This window comes from Narcine bancroftii, chromosome 9 (assembly GCF_036971445.1).
Source record: "Narcine bancroftii isolate sNarBan1 chromosome 9, sNarBan1.hap1, whole genome shotgun sequence".
NCBI lineage: Eukaryota > Metazoa > Chordata > Chondrichthyes > Torpediniformes > Narcinidae > Narcine > Narcine bancroftii.
In genome coordinates this window covers 18929396-18953141 of record NC_091477.1, presented here as the reverse complement: position 1 = coordinate 18953141, position 23746 = coordinate 18929396, and the positions used below count along the sequence as shown (strand labels likewise).

The 23746-nt window shown below is 40.2% G+C and overlaps 1 protein-coding gene across 1 annotated transcript in view; it reads right to left on the bottom strand.

Annotated features, from left to right (window-relative positions):
* The window catches only part of LOC138743248 (PDZ and LIM domain protein 4-like), an 87399-nt gene extending 63987 nt beyond the window's left edge, over positions 1-23412 (bottom strand). Inside the window, exon 1 of the mRNA XM_069898222.1 lies at positions 23229-23412. Within this exon, the coding sequence (XP_069754323.1) occupies positions 23229-23321 (93 nt within the window). The 5' untranslated portion in view covers positions 23322-23412. The remainder of the gene's footprint in view (positions 1-23228) is intronic.
* Positions 23413-23746: the final 334 nt, after the last annotated feature.

Here is a 23746-nt window from a genome sequence, read left to right as displayed (position 1 = left end):
TCTCCTCTGACTATCATTTGACAAATCAATAAGCAAAAACTCCAGTACTAAAATAAAGACTAATGGATCAAAAGAAACTAGGGGACAGCAGAGTTCAGATTATTCACAGCAACCTATACCTCAAATCTATTTTTCAAGAAAGAAGTAAACTGATGCTTTGATTGAGGTATTGGCTGAATGATTGATAATTTAATCAAATAGAGTATTTTTTTTTTTTAAATATCAGGAACAGAGAAATAGTCCTGGAGTGGTGTTGATTTGGTGACCATATAAACTAGCTGTTTGCTTACGCACTGATTTTTGAAGCCTCTGTCAGCCTTACCATTCCACTGCTCATCAGTTTTTTGCACATTCAAAACTTCCATTTGTCATCTGCTGACATCAGACAAGCAAACAGCTGCACAAAAATTGAGTGATCATGAAAAGGAGTCTAAACATTTTCTATTTGATGCACAAGCTACATTAGTTCACCATTTTATTTATTCCCCTGCAACTTGCCCAAGTGAACAATTGGAAATATACAATGAAACATGTTTTCTCTTACTGCATCAAAATTGCTTACAAAAGTTATATTCGACCATATTAATTTTGTCCAATATGTCATCAGCAATAAGTGTGCTTTATTTTAAATGTCTCAGTGATGGCAGGAGAACCAAGAGATTCTAGTGTATAGTTCTCTGAAAGTAGCTACACAGCTAGGCAGGCCAATGAAGGTGCTTGACAAGCTTGCCTCCACTAGTCAGGGTACTGAGTACAAGAGTTAGGATGTCATGTTACATTGATGAGACCACATATGGTATGCTGTGTAAAGTTCTGGTTGCACACTTATAGGATGTCAAGGGTGCAGAAAATATTCAAGGATGGTCTAAAAATGAAATGGCTTAAGCTATGAGAGACTAGATAGGTTGGGGCAGTTTCCTGGAGTAATGTGAACTCAGCAGTGTCCTTATAGAAGTGTACAAAATCAAGACACATAGTTCAGGTGAAAGTGGTAGAAACAGCAGTTTAAAAAAAACATTTGGAGAGGTGGAATAGGAAAGTTGTAAAGGGAAAAGGGCCAAGCACAGGCAAATGAGACTAGCTCAGATAGGCACCTTGGCCAGCATGGAAGACATTTGAGCTCAAGGGCCCATTTCTGTGCCAGGGGATTCTTATGACCCAAATAATTTATTTTTTGTCCTGATACTATCCAATCTGCTGAACATTTCTAACATTTTCTGCTTTTATTTGTCAGAACAGAGCAAAAATTGTTCAAAGCCTCAATATTTTAATGTACATTGTAAAAATAGTGCAGGATAACTGTTTAGATTTTGGGGAGTGTTACATCTTCAGTTGTCAAAAGAAAAACCAAACCTTGACCCAAATAAAGTAATCCACTGATTTAACAAATTTTGCTCGACACACATCTAGGTCAGTGATCGGAGTTTTCTTAAACATAAACAGACAAAGGATGTGTTTGCTTTGATAGATGTGGAATTTTTACAATCTGCCTCCAAGGTGAAGGGACATAGCATATTATGTTCTCCGGAGACGTGTGGGTAGACTTACAACATTTTTTCCAAGTGTAAACAAAGGAGAGAATATATACAAGATTACTATATCTGCAAGGCTTTTGTATGAAAGTCATATTCCCACTTTCTGGAAAAAACATACCTCCCACATACCAATTAGAGTCTAGACTTTTCTATAATGTTATCCTATTTTAAAGAAAAATGCTAATTCTTGTATAGTCCCTCAGACAATACCCATTTGCTGGGTACAAAATTCTGCAGAGATACCCTTTCACATTGTAGAAATAAAAGGTACATGCACATCTCAACTAGTTTTTTTTAAACTCTTTCAGGATTCTGAAGCATTTCCTTCATTTTTAAGAGTTCCAGCTTCAAATATAGTTTTCTTTCAATTTCAGTGTCAATTTCATTATTTATTTTCACTAACCCAACTGGTTTCCTTGCAACACGACATACACATTCACTAACTTCAAAGTTTCCAGTTACCCCATTTTGTACTATCCAAGAAAAAAAATATGGTTGATCTAAGAGGCTGTGTATGTTTCATTCAAAACTGAATTTGTGAGGAGGTGTGGTTATTGCAATGCATCACAGCACCAGCGTTTGGGACCAGGGTTCAAATCCTACGCTGTCTGTGAGGAGTTTGTACATTCTCCCTGTGTTTGTGTGGGTTTTCCCTGGGGGCTCCGGTTTCCTGCCACCATTTGAAACATACTGGGAGTTGTTAGTCAATTGGGGGTAATTGGGCAGCACTGGCTCGTGGGCCAAAAGGGCCTGTTATCGTGCTGCATGTCTAAATTTAAATTTGTTGTGCATTAACTTTCATCACAATTTGCATCATTAGTTTGAGAAGATTTTTTTTAATATAAAAAGGCAAAAACAAAAATTGCCTGCTTCTCAGATGCGTCATGGTTCTCTGGCATCGGAAAGCCAATTTGTTGATTGGCAAACATTACACTTTTGGAATTATAACTTCTTAACTTGTACATTTTTACAGCACTATTTCAGCACCATGGATCAATCAATTAACTGGAGATCACTAGTACATTTTATAGTTTGTTTTTCCAGTATGTGTGCTTTGGCATTGAGTGCAGCAGGGTCACCGACAGCTGCAGCAACACCTCTGGTAAAGCCAGTCCCGTCATACAGTTCTCAGTGGTAAAGATTGCAGGCTTACAAATATCTTCTTAAAGCTAAAGAAATTAATAGATTTTAGAGATGGCACATGCAAAAGCCAGACTGCACTGGTGGAGAAGGTAATGAATATTTATAGTGAAAACTAGGAAGAACAAAAACTCCAAAGTTATTTCTGTAGGTATGAAAGACATGGTTATAAGTTTAGAAGTCACCTTGATGAATTGAATACTCTCTACAGGAGATTGAAGAGAGCTTTCAAGAAAGGTTAAAATAGATCAATGCTGTCTACAATTTTCCAATGACACTACAGATATTGGTAGATTCATAGATGTCAATGAGGAAGTGTACAGGAGGGAGATAGTTTAGTGGAATCACACCAACAACCTTGCACTTAACATTAGCAAAACCAAGGAGATAATTGTGGACTTCAGGAGGAAATCTGAACACAAACCAGTTCTCGGAGTGGTTAGCAGTGGAGAGGGTCAAGAACTTCCGAAGTATCAACATCTTGAATGATCGGTTTTGGAACATCCATGTCGATGCAATCACAAAGAAAGCTTGCCAGTGGCTATACTTTGAGGATTTTGAAGAGATTCAGTACATCACCAAAGACTCTCAAACTTCTGCAGGTGTACTGTGATGCTACACTGTCTGGTACGAAGATGCCAACACTCCGAACAAGGAAAAAACTCCAGAGGGTTGTTAACTCGACCTGTGACATCATAGGCACCAGTCTTCACTCCATCAAGGACATCTACATAAGGCGGTGTCTTAAGAAAGCAGCTTCTATCCTCAAGGACCCAAACCAGCTAGGCCATGCTCTCTTCACTCTGCTGTCACTGGGAAGAAGGTACAGGTTCTTGAAGAAGAGCACTCAGTGGCACAAGGACAGCTTCTTCCCCTCTGTCATGAGATTCCTGAATGAACATGAACCATATACACTGCCTTTGATTTTTTTTTCCACTATTTTTATTTATTTTGGAAGGTGGTTGATATACACGTTTGCACTGAGATACTGTCTTAATGAAATTCGTGACAAGCTCATGAAAAATTTTGATTCATATTCTGATAATTGGCAGCTACATACTGGATTATGAAGTTAATATTGGTTACAAATTTGAGAAAAGCAAAGCCATGTAGAATTATTTGGTGGTTGGGGGAGAAGGGAGAGGTTGGCAAAAAAAAGTTATAGTTAAAACACAGGTGGTAGATGTTGCAAGAGTTGGAGAATGCATACCAGGCAAGCAACATGCCATCAGGCTGGTCTGTATTAAAGCAAGGCCTACCCACCAAATTGGGGTGAAATTACTTGCATGACAAGGGCAATATAACATTTGTATGTGTCTAATGAGAACCTAGAATCAAAATAAAAATGCAGATCAATACAAATCCAAGCCAAAAGGAACGAAAGAGATTTGACAACACCCCTCATGCTAGCCTGTACTAGAAAGTCAAATCTAGGTTGAGCTAGGGCAACAACGTAGTTAGTTAGATTAATGATTAAATGAAAATTGATGGTATAGAGGACAATGAATAAGAGCATCTAATATTACAACAGGATCTAGCTCTACTGGGGAATAGTACTAAAAAAAATGGCAGATGGAGTTTAGCTTGGACAAATGTGAAGTGTTAAATTTTAGAAAGCAAAGCCAGGACAGGGTGTACACAAATAAATGGAAGGGCAATGGAGAGTGTCGTAGACCAGAGAAATCGAGCAGTACATGTACATTGTTCCCCAGAAGTGGCAACACAGGTAGACAGGATGGTGAAGAAGGCATTGAGTACAAGTCACAGCTATACAAAATGTTGCTGAAGCCATGTTTGGAATTCTGTATGCAATTCTGGTGTGCAATTATGTCATTGAAGTGGATAGGGTACAGAAAATATTCACATGGGTCTCGAACTGACAAGCTTCAGCTCACAAGGAGAGACAGAATACGGAGGGGTTTCCTGTAGGATTGCCCGAGAGTGGAGACCAAGCGGTGAGCTTAGAGAGGGTATTCAAAAATCGTGAGGTGTATAGGCAAGGTGAAAAGTCGGTCTTGTTTTCCAAGATAGGAGAAACCAAAACTAGAGGTCACAGCTTTGAGGAGAAAGAGACCCAAGGGGCACATTTTTCCCCTCAGAAGGTGGTGTGTATAAGGAATGAGCTGCCAGTGGATACAGCAGGTACAATTCAAATTATAGGAAATATTTAAAGGGATACAAGCATAATGCAGGCAAAACAGACCAACTTTGGTAGGCTCCTTGATCAGTATGGATAAGTTGGCCAAAGGTCTCATTTCCATATTGTACAATTCTATTACTCAATAAGAAAGGCAAGAAACTTTTGAGGATCCGATAAGCTGCATCTTAACATTTTGAGCTACAGTATTGTTTCTGATTATCTTGAAACCAATCTATCGAACTTCAGCTGAGACATGATGCCACAATTTTAAAAGTTGACAAGATTTTACCCACCATGCTCAAGAGTGGGTCTGGTTTGGTTAGCGCCATTTTTGAATCAACAGAGCTCTCATGTGCTGATCATATACATAGCTGCAAGGACAAATTTTCACCCAAATGCTCAAGTGGGGCTCTGACACCATTGGAATTAATGGAGCTCTCGTGTACCATTAAGAGATATAGCTGCAATGGCAAAAAGGCCTGCAGATAATACTGTCAATGTCATTAAGAAAAGGAGGAACCATTTATGTTTATCTATAGAACAGAAAGTCAAATCTGGACAGTGGTGTGAAATGTCTAATGGTGTTGGACTGACTACAATCTATGACCTGAGGAAACAGAAGGATAAAGTGTTGTTGTTGTTCTATTCTGAAGGTGAAGAAGTTAATGAAAGAGAGAAAAACACTGCATAAAAGTAAAAATTAAGAACTGGAGCATGTATTGATGGAGTGGATTAGACAGCATTGCAGTGAACACATGCCACTTAATGGTTTGCTGATCATAAGTATAGGTGAACCGAAATTGAAGGGAACTGTGAATATTCAGTTGAGTGGTTGAGCAGATTTGAAAAAAAAGATACAACATTAAAATGTTAAAGATGAGTGGTGAAAAAGCATCTGCTGATCATGAAGCAGTGGAGAGATCATTGATGAAAACTGGACACCAGAACAAGTCTATAATGCTGATGAAACATCACTGTTTTGGTGTTTTTGCCCCAGAACAACACTGGTGACAGATGATGAGACAGCCCCTACAGGAATTAAAGGATGCCAAGGACAGAATAACTGTGCTGGGATGTGTTAATGCAGCAGGTATGCATGTGTAAGATGGCTGTGATAGGCAAAAGCATGCATCCTCGTGGTTTTAAAGGAGTGAATTTTTACCAGTCTATTATTATGTCAACAGAAAGGCAGGGATCACTAGGGACATCCTTTCCGATTAGTTTAACAAATATTTTGTGCCAACAGGTCGTGCTCACTGCAGGGTAGCTGGACTTGATGACGAATGTAGTTTAAAAAAAATTATTGACAACTGTTCTGCTCATCATCTAGCTGAAAGTCTCAACATAATGTTCATATAATAATGTACCTTCCCCCAAATGGAACTTCCTTAATTTAGCCATGTCCTTGGATCACTGAAGAGTGAATATAAAAATACTTTCTTGAACAATATGCTGTCAGCAGTGAACAGAGGCTCAGGAGTGGCAGGTTTCCAAAAAGGAGTTTACCATAAATCATGCCATTTATGCTGTTGCCAAAGCAGAGCAAAGTGACTAAAGACACAGTTGTTCATGCCTGGCACAATCTCTGGCCTGCAACTATGTTCTTTGATGAAGGTGTCAGGAGAATAAAAAATGTTGTTTGATCTCCTTGCATATACAATATACATTCAGGATCCATCAATAAGCTAGAAGAAAAGGATAGTGAAGAAGTTTTCACTATTAATGATGATGCTCCAGTTGTTCATTCACTGACTGATGGTGAAATAGCTGAACTTGCCCTGCATCTCGGTGAGCACGATGAAAAGGGCTTAGTTGACACTGCAGAAAAAGTGCCGATAGACAACATTGTGAAAATGTGTGATGGACTTATTGATGCACTCATAACAGAAGAAAGCAAGTCCGTGTATACAAGTGTTCTGCTGATGCTACTGGCCTGCTTAAAGAAATGTCTCGATTATCCAAAAAAATCCGGATAACCAAGATAGGTCTGGACCCAAGCATTTCAGATAATCAAGAACATACTGTATGAGCCAGAACAATAAATGCGCCAAGTTGACATCTTCCAAAACTCCAGAATAGTTGCTCAAGATTGGTAACAATTGCAACACCACTATTTTTGGTATTACAAGCTCACATTTAATTTAGTGTGATGGTCACTTTTAGGATTACAACAGTTTGCAACCATCCACAGTTGTGGGGAGACTTAGTGGTACTGTTAAGTATTGACTACAAACAAAATGATGCTCTAGAAGGAAAAAAAATAATGGTTGTTTATTCAGGAAAAATGATGGTGAGAGTCATACGATTATAGAGTCATGCGATTATGAGAGTTAAAGAAACAGGATTCATTATTGATCAGCCAGCCATCTTACAAACACAGGTAGAATGATTGTGTGAAATGGACAATTCTGCTGATTCTCCTTGTCAGGCCAATTATTGAACCACTGTGACCATTGTAATGGTAATTATGATTGACCTGTCTCTGGCTAAAGGAAAAGGAAACTGCATTGGATTGTGACCATTGTGATGGTCATTTTGACTGACCCGTATCAGGGCTTTGGAAGCATCTTGGAAGTCACATGTTCCATTTCCCCTATGCAAGGAAGAGGAGTTGTGACAATCATTCATATGGCAGACATTTCTCTGGAAGCAGCCTGATAAGGATTTGAGAGTTTTCAGCAATCTGATCATTCACTGTCTCACTTCTGTCATGATTACTTCTGTGCCACAGAATTTCTAAGACTGAACATTGAATTGACTTTACAGAATTGTATCTAAACTGTAATGGTTTGGGTAACATTTGCATATAATTTGAGGTCAAGTTGATTAATGTGTTATATTATTAGTAGTTAATAATAAATATTGTTCTAAACACATCAGTCTTGGTGAATTTCTATTGCTGCTGGTCTACGACATAACACAGGAAGAAACTACAGATCAATGAACCTGACATTAGTAGCAAAGTAAATGCAGTATTTTGTTTTAATTAGGAGCAAGGGACTTGGAAATTAATATTGGCATTAAACAGAGCAAATATTGATTTTTGAAAGGAAATTAGGTTTGACAAACCAATTTCTTTTGATGATGTAAATGGTAGTATAGATAAAAACCCAGTTGGATGTGGTATTTTTGAAGTTTCATCTATCCCTCCATAAAGTATTAAACAACATTAGACCTCACAGTATTAGGATACATTGACACAAATTAAAGATTGTTCTATTCCTGCTGTTTTCTGTCTATTAATTGAAATTCAGGGCAAGATTCTATGACTCATGGGGTACTACAGGTTCCCATGCAGGGCTCTAAGCTGTTTGCAATCAATACAAAAAATATTTATACAAGGAGTATCATACAAAATATTTGACCCTGCTAACAACTGGTGGTAATGTGGCCAGTGAGGGAAGATGCAGAAATTGCAAGCAACCTGAATTGGGTGTGTCAAATGGCAATAATATGGCTGTTATAATATGTAAAAAAAAATGCAAGACCAACCATTGCAAAAACAGGAAAGGCAGCATTTTGTTTTATATAAATGGCAGAAGATTGAAAGGTTTAAACAAAAATCAATGGAAGCTGGCATTACATGTTCAACAACCAATCAGGAGAGCAAGCAGCAAGTAGGACTTGTATTCAGTTAAGAGTATAAAATGTCTTGTTCGTGAAAGAGCCCTGACTCGACTGGAGTACATCAAGTCCACATCCACACCAGAGGAAGACTATACAGTACTTGCAATAGAAGAAATGGAGCAAAGTTTCACCAATGATCCCTTGGCTGGAAATTCTGACAAAAAAATAATTCAAGCAGACCACACTCCAGTATTCTACTGTATAGAATTAGAAATTATCCCAGCAAAATAAAAATTATTGTAGCTCTTAACTGGAGAGTTCCAAAGTTGATATTTCTCCTGGCTCAAGTTGAGAACAAGGGCAATATTGTGGGCAAAGAAGGGGAAAGAGGTTGGAGGGCATAGGATGGTCACAGTCTCCAAAAATTTTTTTTATTTTTTAAAGCTAATTATTTTGAACAGGAATGGGGGAGGTTGCAGAATATCACATGTTGTGAATCTTTCGAATTCTTCACCCAACAAAGCCATGGAGTCAGTTTTCATGGATATCCAAGAAAGATCATTAATTCTTTTAAGATATTGAAAAGGAAAATAACAGATATGGGGTTAATACAGAAAACAAAGGTACAAGATCTTACTGAACAAAGCACAAGTGGCCATAAGAAGTTCTGCCAACTTTTGGAACATAACACAATGACAATACACATTGCACAAATCAAAACCGTATCATAAATATTTGAATTAAATATTCAATGATACATTTTAAATTCACCTTCACTGAACTTGAAGTTGTTTTCCATTCATTATGTATATTAAATAACATTGATGTTATTAATCATATTAATGACTCCTCACCATGTTGGAACAATGTTAAAAACTCAAAATGTTGGAGAAACTCAGCAGGTCAAACAATGTACTTTGAGAAAAAAATCTTTATCCAGGGATTTCCATAGAATGTTGAAAATTAACTTTTGTGTAATAGAACTTGCAAAAAAAGGAGTGACACCTGAGAAGTTCCCCTGAGATTCCATGGAAATGTGTACTCTACTGCTACATATGGTAATCATACTGAAGACAGTGAATCTTAACCCCCTTTTCCACTGATACCTTGTCCAAGGAATTGACTGAGACAGGGACCAGTGGAAAAAGAAAACTGTCAGCACGTTGGTGTCAAATCACCTCATTTCACAGCAGGGTTTAACCACCTCTACCCCTACGCTTAACCTCAGCATCAGCAGATGAAACCAGAGGAAAAGGGACAGCAGAAAGTTACCCATTTCCAGTTGAAGGTAGAATACTCCGATCCCCAGGGATGAGTTGTATCCCAGTTAAGGGTAGTCCAATGGAAATAGCACAAAGGGCTTCTTATCACAAGGCACTGTACAGCTATTTAACTGGGATCCAGTGGAAAATGAGCTACAGGTTGGATGTCAGGGTTAAGGAACATGGTGGAATAGAAAAAGTCTAGAAAGTTTTTTTTTAAAAAAAGCTTTAAACTATTCAATAAAAAAAAATCACCTGTCAAATTTTCACTGTCACCCATAGTCAGACAATCCAAGAAAATGTAGTCTCTTGAACAGACCTGAAAATCTTGGGGTGGAGTAGTGACGTGCCAGTTGATGAAGTAGATGTGGTCAAACAATAATCATGGCTTTTATTAGCAGAAACTCATGGTACAATAATGAAAGACAATAGGTGCATATAGGTCCTTAACAGTAGAGATAATGCACAGCCAATGTTAGTACAGCAAGGTTTGCCAGAGGGGAGACAGGCAGCTTGGCAGACATTCATCACAGGTAGGAAGTGGGAGATCAGTTCACATTGGGGGAAAAAATAAAGTTTACAAAAACAATGTTGATTCACAGTAGATTTTCCAGCCATGGAAGGTATCAGTATGGGTCAGACAGTAAAAGATCTAAAGATACATTTCTGGGCAAATAACATTGAAAAGAATGTATCCAGTTAGAGCAGGAATTAAATCTTGAGAGCATGGGTTATATGATGTAAATAATGAAAATTTACACAACATATCTGTTGGTACATTTAATAGGCATATCTTCAAAATAACATCAGTTATGAAGACTGTAAAAAGGCGACACATTTAAAAAAAAAGACTATTTGCAGACAACATTGGTGAATTCACAACACCTGCCTGCTTTTTACTGATACCATGAAAAAGGCTCAGGGCTAAAACATTCATTACATATCTTTACCTTCTATAGGTGCTGTGATACCTGCTGAGTTCCTCCAGCATTTGTGTGTTCATTACATTATGTTAACTTGAAACCAACAATACACAAGTTACATATTAAATGTTGTCATTTACAGGAATTCATTTTTTAAAAATCATCTCAGTGGTTTTCTTTCCACTCACATACCACCTAAGGTAATCCCTATGCCAATAGGTGCTCTGTAATTATTAAGTGATTACTTCAGGTGGTATGCAAGTGGAGAAAAAATGGTTAAGAAGCACTCCTCTAGACCTAATTGTTACTAAATATTTTGCTTGAGATCCCCATTTCCTTTGGAGTTATTATTAAAACAATGGTTTACAAACTTTTTCTTTCCATTCAATACCACCTTAAGCAGTCCTTACTAATCACAGACCACCTATGGCACAGGGAATACTTAAGTTGGTATGCCAGTGGAAAGAAAAAGGTGGAGAACCATGGATCTAAATGAATACCTAGTGAAACAGGGATTCTAAAAGGCTGCTTTAGTTTCAGTTTGTCCTTCATGAAATCCTAGCAAGAATTATACTTCTCAATGCATCATATCCCAGCCACTCTCTGGTGATTAATACAGCTGTTCAATTTATATGAGTAATTCTAAATCAATGCAATGACTGCAACCACTTGGCTATTTCAACTGTAGTATTCTGGTCCAGATAATTAACCACCAATTGCAAATTTCAACAAAAGAACATTTTTCAATTCAGCCAAAAATAAAACCTCTTCTAACTTAAGCATTTTTCCCCCATAAAATTTAGGGTAGGTTAAACAAATGTTCAATTCTAAATCCTATTTTCAAAATAAAGACTTTTTAAAAAATCTTTGGAAAGAATACTAAGCAATGCCTGCAATTTTCCTCTCAGCTTGCTGTTTCTTCAATAGAGTCACATCCAAGACATTATGGAATCATCTCCTAAAACTCCTTTGCTTTCATTGTAGTGGACACTCCTGTTCGGCTCCGAATCATGGGTCCTCTACCGGCACCACCTACGGCTCCTAGAACGCTTCCACCAGCGTTGTCTCCGCTCCATCCTCAACATCCATTGGAGCGCTCACACCCCTAACGTCGAGGTACTCGAGATGGCAGAGGTCGACAGCATCGAGTCCACGCTGCTGAAGATCCAGCTGCGCTGGATGGGTCACGTCTCCAGAATGGAGGACCATCGCCTTCCCAAGATCGTATTATATGGCGAGCTCTCCACTGGCCACCGTGACAGAGGTGCACCAAAGAAAAGGTACAAGGACTGCCTAAAGAAATCTCTTGGTGCCTGCCACATTGACCACCGCCAGTGGGCTGATAACGCCTCAAACCGTGCATCTTGGCGCCTCACAGTTTGGCGGGCAGCAGCCTCCTTTGAAGAAGACCGCAGAGCCCACCTCACTGACAAAAGGCAAAGGAGGAAAAACCCAACACCCAACCCCAACCAACCAATTTTCCCTTGCAACCGCTGCAATCGTGTCTGCCTGTCCCGCATCGGACTGGTCAGCCACAAACGAGCCTGCAGCTGACGTGGACTTTTTTACCCCCTCCATAAATCTTCGTCCGCGAAGCCAAGCCAAAGAGAGAAGAGTTAATCTTGGTTTCTGCATTGACCAATAAGGCTAAAGATTTCCACAGATCAATCAGGTGGTGATTAACAGAGCAGGGAGCTTGTTAGTGTGTGTGTGTGTGTGTGTGTGTGTGTGAGGGGGGGGGGGGTCATGGTTTGTGTTCACTTTTTCTCGGCTTTAGTACATGCCCATCCTCACTGCTCCTTTATTTTGGATTGTCATGGTCAGATTCTTGTTGGCGAGGATACTATATTTTCTTCAAGGGAGTAAAAAGATCCATGAAGCACAACTTGATTGATTGAATGGTCTCTTTACAATGACAAAAAAGGACAAAGCAATCTCAGAAATCACATTCTCCTCGGTCTTTTGCTATACAGTAATGTATTCTTTCTACATGTGTATGAACTTCCTTTTCTTTTGCCCCAACTCACACAGATAAATTATAGTTTTCATTTAACCCTTTTGGTGTCTGGGAATAAATAGAGTGGAAAGTCATGGGGAGAATATGAAAACTCCACAGAGACAGCATCCAAGGTCAGGACTGAACCAGGGCCAATGGAGCTGTGAAATAGCAAAGCTATCTACTGTACCACAGCAGTGCCATCAGAAAATGAATGCCCATTGTTTTGAGAATGAAAATCACCAGTGCATTAGAGCCTCAAAAGCTGCATGCATTTTCATTGGTACACATATCCAATGAATATGGATGGGGGAAGATCTTAGAGTTTTTTTTGCATCAGTATTTACTCAGAAAACAGGCATGGTGTACAAGAAGGAAGTGAAACACACAGTAGTGGCATGGAACATAAAGAGATTAAGGAGGATGAAGTGCTTGCTGCCTTATAGCAAATAAGGGTAGATAAATCCCTCTGGGCCTGACATGATTGTTACCTTGGACCTTGAGGGAGACAAGTTTAGAAATTGCAGGGGCTCTGGCAGAAATATTTAGAATGTCCTTAGCCATGGGTGAGATGCCAGAGGATTGGAGGGTAGCTCATGCTGTTTTAAAAAGTCTCCAAATGTAAATCAGGAAATTACAGGCCAGTGAGCCTGATATCAGTAGTGGGTATAAATTAATAGAAGTTGTTCTGAGAGTTAAGATATACAAGTATTTGGAAAGCCAAGGACTGACGAAGAACTGTCAGCATAGCATTGTGTGTGGTATATAGTGTTTAACAAATCTTATATTTTTTTTAATGTTACCAAGAAAAGAGGTGACGGAAAGGCTGTGGATGTTGTCTACATGGACTTTGACAAGGTCCCACATGGAAGATTAGTTCAGAAGGTTCAGATACTAGGTATCCATGGAGGAGTTGTAAACTGGATTCAAAATTGGCTGTGGGAGAGAAAACAGAGAGTGGTAGTGGATGATTACTTCTCAGATTTGAGGCCTGTGATTAGTGATGTGCCAAAATGTTCAACCATGCATTTCTCAACATTGTATCTCATCTGCCATTTATTTTCCCACTCTCCTAAGCTGTCCAAGTTCCTCTGCAACCTTTTGGTTTCTTCAACACTTCCTACTCCACCACCTGTCTTTATATAATCTGCAAACTTTGCCACAAAACCATTCAATCCATAATCTAAATCATCAATTCACAATGTGAAAAGAAGCGGCCCCAACACCGACCCCTGTGGAACAACCACTAGTAAGCAGCAATCAACCAGAACAGGATCCCTTTATTCCCACCCTTTGTTTTCTGCTTATCAGCCAGTGCTCTACCCAATCTAATAACTTTCCTGTAATTCCATCTTATTAAGCAGCCTCTTAAGTGGCATCTTAACGAAGGCCTTTTGAAAATGCACAACATCCACGGCTTCTCCCTTGTCCATCCTACTTGAGATTACCCAAAAAAAAAATTCCAACAGGTTGGTCAGACAGGATCTTCCCTTCATGACCTATCATGTCATGCGCCTAGAGCTATTTCATAACCTCGTCCTTGAGGATCAACTTCAATAACTTTTTAACTACAGACATCAGACTAATAGGCCTATAATATCCTTTTTTCTGCCTCCCTCCTTTCTTAAACAGTGGATCTACATTTGTGACCTTGCAATCCCTTGGAAGCATGCCAGAGTCCACTGATTTCTGGAAAATCATTTCTAATGCCTCCACAATATTTAAAGCCACCTCCTTCAGAACCCATGGGTGCACCCCATCCCGTAAATCTTTAGTCCATTTATCTTACTAAGCACCATCTCTCTGTACCTGCTTGAAGTGTGAGGTGTTGCATTTTAGAAGGACAAACCAAGGTAGGACATGCACAGTAAACTGTAGGGCACCGAAAAGTGCAGAGTAACAAAGGACCTGGGAAACAGATACACAATTCCCTGAAAGTAGTATTGCAGATTGGAAGCATGCAGTGAAGATTTACTAGGATGTTGTCAGGTCTTCAGGAGTTGAGCTACAGAGAAAAGATTAAACAGGTTGGGACTTTATTCCTTGAAGCTTAGAAGAAGGGAGATTTGAGAGAGGTTTACAAAATTATGAGGGGAATAGACAGCAAGTGCGAGCAGGCTCTTTCCACTTAGATTGGGTGAGATAAATACAAGAGGATGTGGCTTTAGGGTGAAAGGTTTAGTGGGAGCATTGGGGGAGTGGGGAGGAGCAAATGGATCTGGGAGTACTTGTTCACCGGTCACTGAAGACTAGCATGCAGGTTCAGAAAGCTGTGAAGAAGGCTAATAGCATGTTGGCTTTCATAAAGAGGGGATTGGAGTACAGGAACAGAGACGCCCTTCTGCAGTTGTACAGGGCCCTGGTGAGACCCCACCTGGAGTATTGCGTCCAGTTCTGGTCTCCAATTTTGAGGAAGGACATACTAGCTATAGAGCGTGTGCAGCGCAGATTTACAAGGTTAGTTCCAGGGATGGCAGGGTTGACATATACTGAAAGGCTAAAAAAACTGGACGTATCCGATGGAGTTTAGAAGGATGAGGGGGGACATGATTGAGGTATACAAAATCATCAGGGGGATAGACAAGGTGAAGTCGGATTACTTGTTCCCAATGATGGGGGAGACGAGGACTAGAGGGCATAGTTTAAGAATACAGGGTAGGCCCTTTAGGACGGAGATGAGAAAACATTTTTTTACCCAGAGAAGTGTGAATCTGTGGAATGCTCTGCCACAGAGGGTGGTAGAGGCAGATTCACTGATTATGTTCAAAAGAGAGTTAGATAAGACTCTAGTGGGCAAAGGAGTTAAGGGTTATGGGGATAAGGCTGGAAAGGGGTACAGATGGTAGTGATCACCCATGATCTGTAAAATAGCAGTGCTGGCTCGACGGGCCGAAGGGCCTACTCCAGCTCCTATTGTCTATTGTCTAATGTCTTCAGAGTGACGGGAGTTTGGATCAAGCTCCCATCTGACATGGTAAATGAAGGCTCACTCTCGTTTAAAGAATAAATTGGATGGGTAAGGTCTGTAGGGTTTATGGAATGGGTGCAGGTCAGTGGGAATAGAGGAATTATGTTTTAGCAGAGACAAGAAGGCCTGTTTCCTGTGCTGTAGTTTTCTATGGTTCTAGTGAGGATAGTGTTGGAAGTAACTCTCCAATAATTTCAGAGGTACCTGCAGTAGGTCATCCATATCTGAATGTACAAAGTAGGGATCTTTGTTGCCCAGTTGACCATAATCATAATGCTCAATTAGAGATCTTGATCATTGAATAATTTTCCACATGTCATCCAGGGTGAGCTAACCAACGGAATTTAAAAGTTGGCTTGGTGGAAGGAGGTTACAGATTAGAAGCCTGCGGCCAGGGTGTGCTGCAGGAATCCTTACTGGATCCATAGTTCTTTATCATTTATATTAACAGATTGAATTATAATGTTGTTAACAAGGTTAGTAAGTTTGCAGAAGCCACCAAAATTAGATATTGTGGACAGTAATTGCAACAACATCTGAATCACCTGAGGAAAATGCCCAAGGAAATAAATGGAATTTAACTGACAAATGTGAGATGATGTCATTTGATTGGTCAAACCAAGGGAGGACTTGCACAGTGAATGCAAAGGCCCTGGAGAGTGTTGTTAATCAAAAAGATTAAAGGTACATTATTCCTTCAAATACGGTGACAATGATAGATAGGGGCAGTGGTGGTGTTGGAAGTCATTTGGCATACTTTCCTTCATTTGGTCAGGGCACAAATTTCAGGAGTTGGGATTTAATGTGCAGTTCTGGTCAGCCACCTATAGGAAAGATGTGATTAAGCTCAAAAGAGAGCAGAAAAAAATTCACAAGGATGCTACTAGGACTGGAAGGTTTGAGTTACAAGGAGAAACTGGGACATTTTTCCCTGGAGCATAGGATGTGGTGGTGGGGGACCTTGTAGCAGGAGATATCTATATCTCACAAGTGGCATGGATAAGATGAATGGTCACAGTTTATTTCACGAAGGTAGAGGAGTCTAAAGGTAGAGACATAGGTTTTAAGGTGAGAGGAGGAAGATTTGAAGGTGACCTGGGGGAATGTTTCTTTCTTCAACTCCCCCCCCTCCCCGCAAAATGGAACGTAGCCAAAGGAAGTGGTAGAGGCAACATTTACAAATCATTTGGACAGGTACATAGATGAGAGAATTTTTGAGGGATAAAGACTAAATGAACCTAAATATGTCTAGATCAAGTTGATAACTTGGGGTATATGACTATAACAAACAGCCAAAGACTGTGTGGGCACAAAGTGACAATAAGGGTTGGCACTGACACCTTCCTTTATTTAGAGAGTTAAGTCACAATGTAAAAAGTGACTCTTTTCCATGGTTGTGCTGTCAGCCTTGTGTAGCAAGGACAGTTTGGAAGAGGTATTTGCCTTGCAGTTATTTAGTACGATGTCTACTATTTCATGCACAGCACTTAAACACATTTATGAGAAGGCACCTATATTGCAGCTCAATGACCTTTGATTTTTTAATTTAATTTTAAATATTAATTTCTTTTAAAATGTAATCGATTTCCATGCTCTGCCTCATTTAATATCATACTAGTTTTGTTAAGAGTATCTGCACTTCAAATGTTTGAGCAATTTATAATGCACATTTCCACGAAATTAATTTCAACATTTGCACTGGCATAACAGAAATTTCTAAAGCATTTTAATGACATAATCTAAATATATGGGGGCTATATTAATCAAAGAGAGACAGGTCAATGTCTACTGAAATATCAGCCTACAGGTGGCAGCACAATGTCTATTTAAAAACTACCTTCAAGTCTGAAACACCACCAAATCATTTGAAAGGAGCACAAAACAATCTTTATGCTTGTTATGCATGGTTTGTATATCTACGGGGCATTAAATAGATTTTAACAATGACCTATGTATAGGACAAATGCTCCCCAAACCAAAAAAAAATACATAAAAAGAGGAAGCATTGACCTGTTTTTGTTTTTGCATCCCAAACTTCAATTTGAAAGTTATCAACGAGATGTGGTCACAAAGGTCGGACAAGACGAGTTGGTGGATTTGCTCAAAAGAGAACAGTGGCAGACAGAACGATCAGATCGCTGAACATAAAATCACCTGTGAAATTCTGACCTCTGAAATAAAGCTTATTTTAATGTTTGGCCATATTTTAATTCTATAAACTAATGAAGGGTTTTCTTTTCCAATAATTTCAATTCTCAATAAAATTAATTTTGTCAACCAATTGTTATCCTGCCATTATATGTAGTTCACTCGTGTTATTAGAACAGTATTTTATGACTGTGCTCAGCAGTTACTGCAGAATCTCACATTCAGCCAACACAAAGTTTTCAAATGGGAATGGACTGCTAGCTGTCACAAGAAATGGAGAAGATAAACCTCATACAAAATAAAGTTTGCATCACCCAAGGAGGCCATATGGGTAACAGTGGTGCTTCGCACAGAAAATGCCAATACTATAAAACCTAGAACTAATAACATGAATGCATAGACTGAACAACAATGAATATACACACAGTCCCTGAATTACACGAATGTTCCATTCACAAAACCTGTCCAGAAGCACAGATTTCACTGTACATCAGATTTCCTCCATTCACCAACCATGGCAAAGTTAGTAGAGTTAGCGCAACACTGACAAAAGGCAAAGGAGGAAAAACCCAACCCCAACCAACCAATTTTTCCCTGCAACCGTGTCTGCCTGTCCCGCATCGGACTTGTCAGCCACCAACGAGACTGCAGCTGACGTGGACATTTACCCCCTCCATAAATCTTCGTCCACGAAGCCAAGCCAAAGAAAGATTACAGCATTAGTAACATGGGTTCAAATCCATCGCTGTCTGCAAGGAGTTTGTACGTTCTCCCAGTGTCTGTGTGGGTTTCCACCAGGTTCTCCAGTTTTCTCCCACCCTTGAAAAAATGTATGGGGGCTATAGGTTAATTGAGCATAATTGGGTGAGCTAGAAGAGCCTGTTACTGTGCTGCATGTCTAAATTTAAAAACAATGTGGGCATCAAGTTTAAAAGTTAACCAAACCATCCATGCAATATTCTTTTGACCTCATTTTAAAAATTTGGACTTTATTAATGTAACATTAAATAACAATCATGGTCATTTTTGTGCAAATGATGACATCATTTTAGATGTTAAACAATTTTATTTATAATCTAGTCATAAACTGCAAAATCAGAAGGCATACAGTTAAAATATTTAAAAAGTACTATTTATTAAAGCAGCATTTTCCTGGCGGTTTCTTGATGTTAAATAACAGAAAACTAAAGCCAGCAATTCCAGAATATTCTCCACTCATTCCTGTCGTATAGCCAGATTTTGACCTTGGGAGGAGCGAGAGCATATAAAAAAGGCGCCATGACCACAGCTGTGCGTGCCCGCACTGGTTTTACAACCAGCACACAAAACCTCATGCCCTCCTTCTCTCCCCAACCCCTCCTCCCCCTCACCACCCTCCTCTCCCTTTCTCTCCCCTAGACAGTTCTCTTCCCCTTCCTCTGCCCTTCATTGAAAGAAAGGCAGTGTGGATACAAAGGGGAGGGTTTGGTGTCAGCATTGGAAGCTCCGGTGTCAGCTAAAACGAGGGTTCGGAGTCCCAGATGCCAACTTCAAACCTTCCCCTCGGCCTACACCAGAACTCTCGACACCTGACTATGAACCTTCCCCTTAGCCAAGGCCAGAACTCCTGACACTCTACTCCGAACCTTCCCCTCGGCCTACACTAAAGCTCCCGACTCTAAACCTGCCCCTCAGCCTACACTGGAGCTCCTGATGCCCAACTCCAAACCCACCCCTCAGCCTACCGCACACCAGACAGGTATCGGGGGCTCCAGAAAATGTGCAGACTGTCTACCAGAGCGTCAGTTGGATACAGTAACTTGCCCAACCCAATCAACTGGACCTTCAGCAGCCTGGCTGAGAGCTCCATCGTGGACCTTTCTAACAGGTTCTTGTCCCTGCACCCTGGGGTGTTCGCACACCTTGCTTCCCTGAAGATCCTCATGCTGGTGTCCAACCGCATCAAGATGGTGGAGCAGGGGTGCCTTCTCTGGCCTGGAAGGACTCCTGGCCTTGAACCTCCAATGCAACCTGCTGAAGGAAATTTACTCAAGGACTTTCCATGGCCTGAGGAACCTTTCCCACCCTGACCTCCAACAGATCGACCATTTGCCTGGCCTAGTTACACTCAATCTGAGAGAGAACATCCTCTCCTCCATGCCCCCACTGAGCCGCAACACCACCTCCTAGGCTGGAACCAACTGGGCTCCATTGATGAGTGGTGGCAGCGGTGAGCAGCACTTTTCTGGATTTCTCAGACTTGCTGATGGCCTGGAGGTGTTTTACCAGATTATTCAGGCCTCTACACCCTGGGCAACTTGGAGACTGGCCTGAATATCAGACAGCTGGAGCTGATGGCCCTGAGAGGGGACCCTGATCATCAAGCTGAGGCGCCCGTTTTTGAACTGTGAGACCGTGATATCTGCGGCAGATACTGTGGTCTCGCAGTTCAAAAATATGCAGTGGGGGAGGGCCACTGCCAGGTTGAATGCATCACTCTCAAAAATTTTGCTTGGGGGAGCAGTTGCTCTCCCCACTTCCCCACTAGCTATACAACTAACTCACTCCCCAAGATTCATATGCAACTCCATTTGTGTTTTCCCTTTTGGGCATAGTCCTACATTAAAACCAGCTGCACACAATCACAGCAGTGACCAGGATGAACAAACCACGAAACATCTTTTCGCTTCAGACTCCATAATGTTGCTAGTCTCAAGTAGGAAGCATTACCTTCATTCACACCTTGATCAGGTTTTAAAATGTAGTTGTTCTAATACCTACTTTGCCTGACTTTACAAGTTTCTTAAAATTTGAGGATGAACAAAATCTGTGCTATCCACTTTCTACTGTGCATTAGATCTTATTATTCACTACTCCAATGCCTCAAATGGACCAACACTGCCAAATTACAATTAACATTCTTTATTTGAGATATGCAGAATTAAAATGAAAAGCTATTAGATAAAAAGACAAGCCACAAAGTTTATAAGATCAGGTTATATGCTTTTAAAAAAAATAAAGGAACCAATGGGCCCTGGTTAGTCCAATGGTTGCAAACTCAAAAATACAGTAGACTCATTGTTAAATACAGTAAAACCCTCATTATCCAGTACCTATGGGGAATGGTAGATGCTGGACAAATGAATGTGTCAGTTGCTTGAGATGGTGTGGTTGGTGAACTGCTGGGGGTGCCAGTTTTAATAGATTTTTTAAAAACCTATTTAATTTTCTGCAATTTTGTTGCCAGTGGTTTGAATTCCAGATAACAGGAATTTTACTGTATTAAGATTATGCAATTGATAATAGGTTGGAATAAAATGATAGCCACATGGCAATAAATTGACCATTCAAAACAGAATGAAATTGACTCCATTATTTGTATTTAAATGAAGGTTAGATTTAAATTGGTGATCTCAATTTTACCCTATTTTTAATTTTTTTTTAAAAAACACATGCAAACAAAGAATCTGGTGTGTGTACAATACATGCCAGTTCTTGAAAGTTAGTGGAGTGGGAAAGAAAGAGATAACCTAACAATATCAAGCGCACGTCTTAAAATCCAGCTTCTTCTCAATCACACAATTGCAAATTGCTTCTGGCATGGTCGGTGAGCATCAGTGTGAACTGCAGCTTCAAGCAAAGGTGCAACTTTGAACAAATTTGCCTTATGGGAGTTGTATTTGGTCAGGAATCACACCTCTTAGATCCAAGAATACAATGGGCAATCGAAAGTGAGCAAAGGTTGTGATCATATACATTCATGGAACAAGGAAGAGTTCATTGATAATTAAACAGCTTTGGGATTATCCTTAAAAAGATACCTCGCTAGTGTTGAACTCCCTAGCATTGCTCAGGAAGGCACTGGCCCTGCAAACTTTATGCCTTTGACCTGGGCCTGTTGCTGCATTCAAGATGGATTTTTAAAAATAAATGTGTATCTAAACTACACTACTCAACAACAATCATAATTGCATCATGGCATCATTCTACATACCCAATGCAAATATACCACATTCCTGCAAGACTATGTTGCAAGTTTCTAAAAACATGCAGAGTTGCTGATTGTAAATTGCAGTTGTTTTCCTCAGTCAAAAATGTTGGTTGCACATGGATTTTAAAAAAACCCAGTACATTAAATAAGCCAAAACAAATTTGGTTACTGATTTTAATAATTACAAATCCTCAGATCCGACCTCAAGTTACATAGTAGAAAGATATGCTTCTAGGTTAACTCCTTTTGTATTTATTTTCCCTACCAAACCAATGAACAAGCATTTGATCCACACACATTCATACAAGTATCCTGAGATATTTATTTGCGTTTAAATGCAAAAACTCTGAGAATATTTCCAATTTAAACAGGAACATTTGCAGATACTGGGGTCTAGCGTCATATAATACGTGTGCTGGAGTTCAGCAGATCAAGATGTAAAAGACTATCAAGATTTCAGGCCTTTGTCGGGAATAACTCAGTATTTTGATTTAATTTGAGATCAAGTGAAAAATTCTAGCTGGTTTCAGTATACAGTAAAATCATCCCTCCAGCACAAGATGCACGTTTAAATTTTTTTTGGGGAAAAAATCTAGTCCCAATTTTGTTGTCCCTAATAAACACTAGAAATCTCCCAATAAACAGACTAGCTTCAGCCAAACTGGAATCAAACCAACGAGGGTTTTTTTTTAACAATAAAAATCCAATTTTAAAAAGGGAATGCGATTTACGAGTGATACAAAACTACAACTCAACGATAGAGAATAACGCCACGCAAATGACCATTGAAAAATCTTCATAGGCATTGACCTGATTTATTACGCAGAAAAAAAAAGACATTTATTTTGTTCAAGTGCAACTAAACCTGGTACAAGTTCTGCTCAATGTTACTTCTTGCAAGATTGTGTTCACGAGGGGAAACAATGGTTTTCTAAGGTTTCGACACTGAACTTTCCCTGTTGCATGAACTCCGTAATGCTTCTCGAGCAACTGTCTCCCTTCAGTCGGTCCAACTTCACCAATCGTCCTAAAACAAGTCTACTTTCCAACTTGGGGCTGGAACCCATCACCCGTCCAGTTCGAGAGAACTAACCCACAACCCGTTATCCCCTGAAGATAATAAGTGTGGATGTTTTGAAAGTGGACATCGAGGGACAAGACACGAAGCAAACATCCAAGTTAGCACACAATTCCACCAGCGTCCCAAGTACAAAGAGGAGTAGCACCGGCAGGTTTCCCACTGAACTGAAATAAAGGATCCTCACAAAAGATTGGGTGGAGGCGGGCGGGCGGGAATGGGCTTACATTTTCATCCTTCAACCAAATGTTAAAAAGTTATTCCAGATCTAAACAGCCATTCCACCATTCTCTTTGTGTGATGACTTTAAACATCTTTGCTGCAAGTTAGAACGTCTGCCCATTCCTTCCTGGGTTGAAAACACATGAAATTGACATGACAAACTAACACATTGTCGCCAGCGATCTCTGAGTTCGAGAATAACCTCCACCATGGGTCGCTCAGAGTTTCACGTGAAATAAAAGTTTTCCAATGCGTTTCTCCCAGAGAGGGGTTGCTTACCCGCGATATTGTTAAAGGTTGGCTATAGTCCTTGCCTCCTACTAATCTAAAGCCCCAAGGTGACGGTCCGTAAAGAGTCACAGGATGTGGCATTTTAATCTACACTGTTCCGCGAGCAACAACTTGGGATCCCAGCGAGACTGAGGGCGAAAACTGCAACAATCATCGCCTTTTCCCTCTCTTTCCCCCGCCCTCCCTTTAAATTAGGTGCTTTCGCATTACGTCATTCCCCTTGACATCCCCATCCCCGCGCGCGAGTCGGAACAAAGAGCCGCGGCCCGTCACGTGCTCCAGAGTGACAGCACGGCCATCCCATGGCCGCGGGGGTGGATCGTTCCCGGGGACCGAGGACAGATCGGCGGAGATGTGGCCCGCCGTGCATGCTGGGAGTTGTAGTTCGCCGGCCAAATGCAGCCAGCCGCGTGTCTGCGGGAGCTGACGACTTTATTCTCTCCCTGCTCGCTCCACTCAAAGTGTTAAATCTCAATTTCCGTTTGCCATTCAATCAGTTTTCTCGT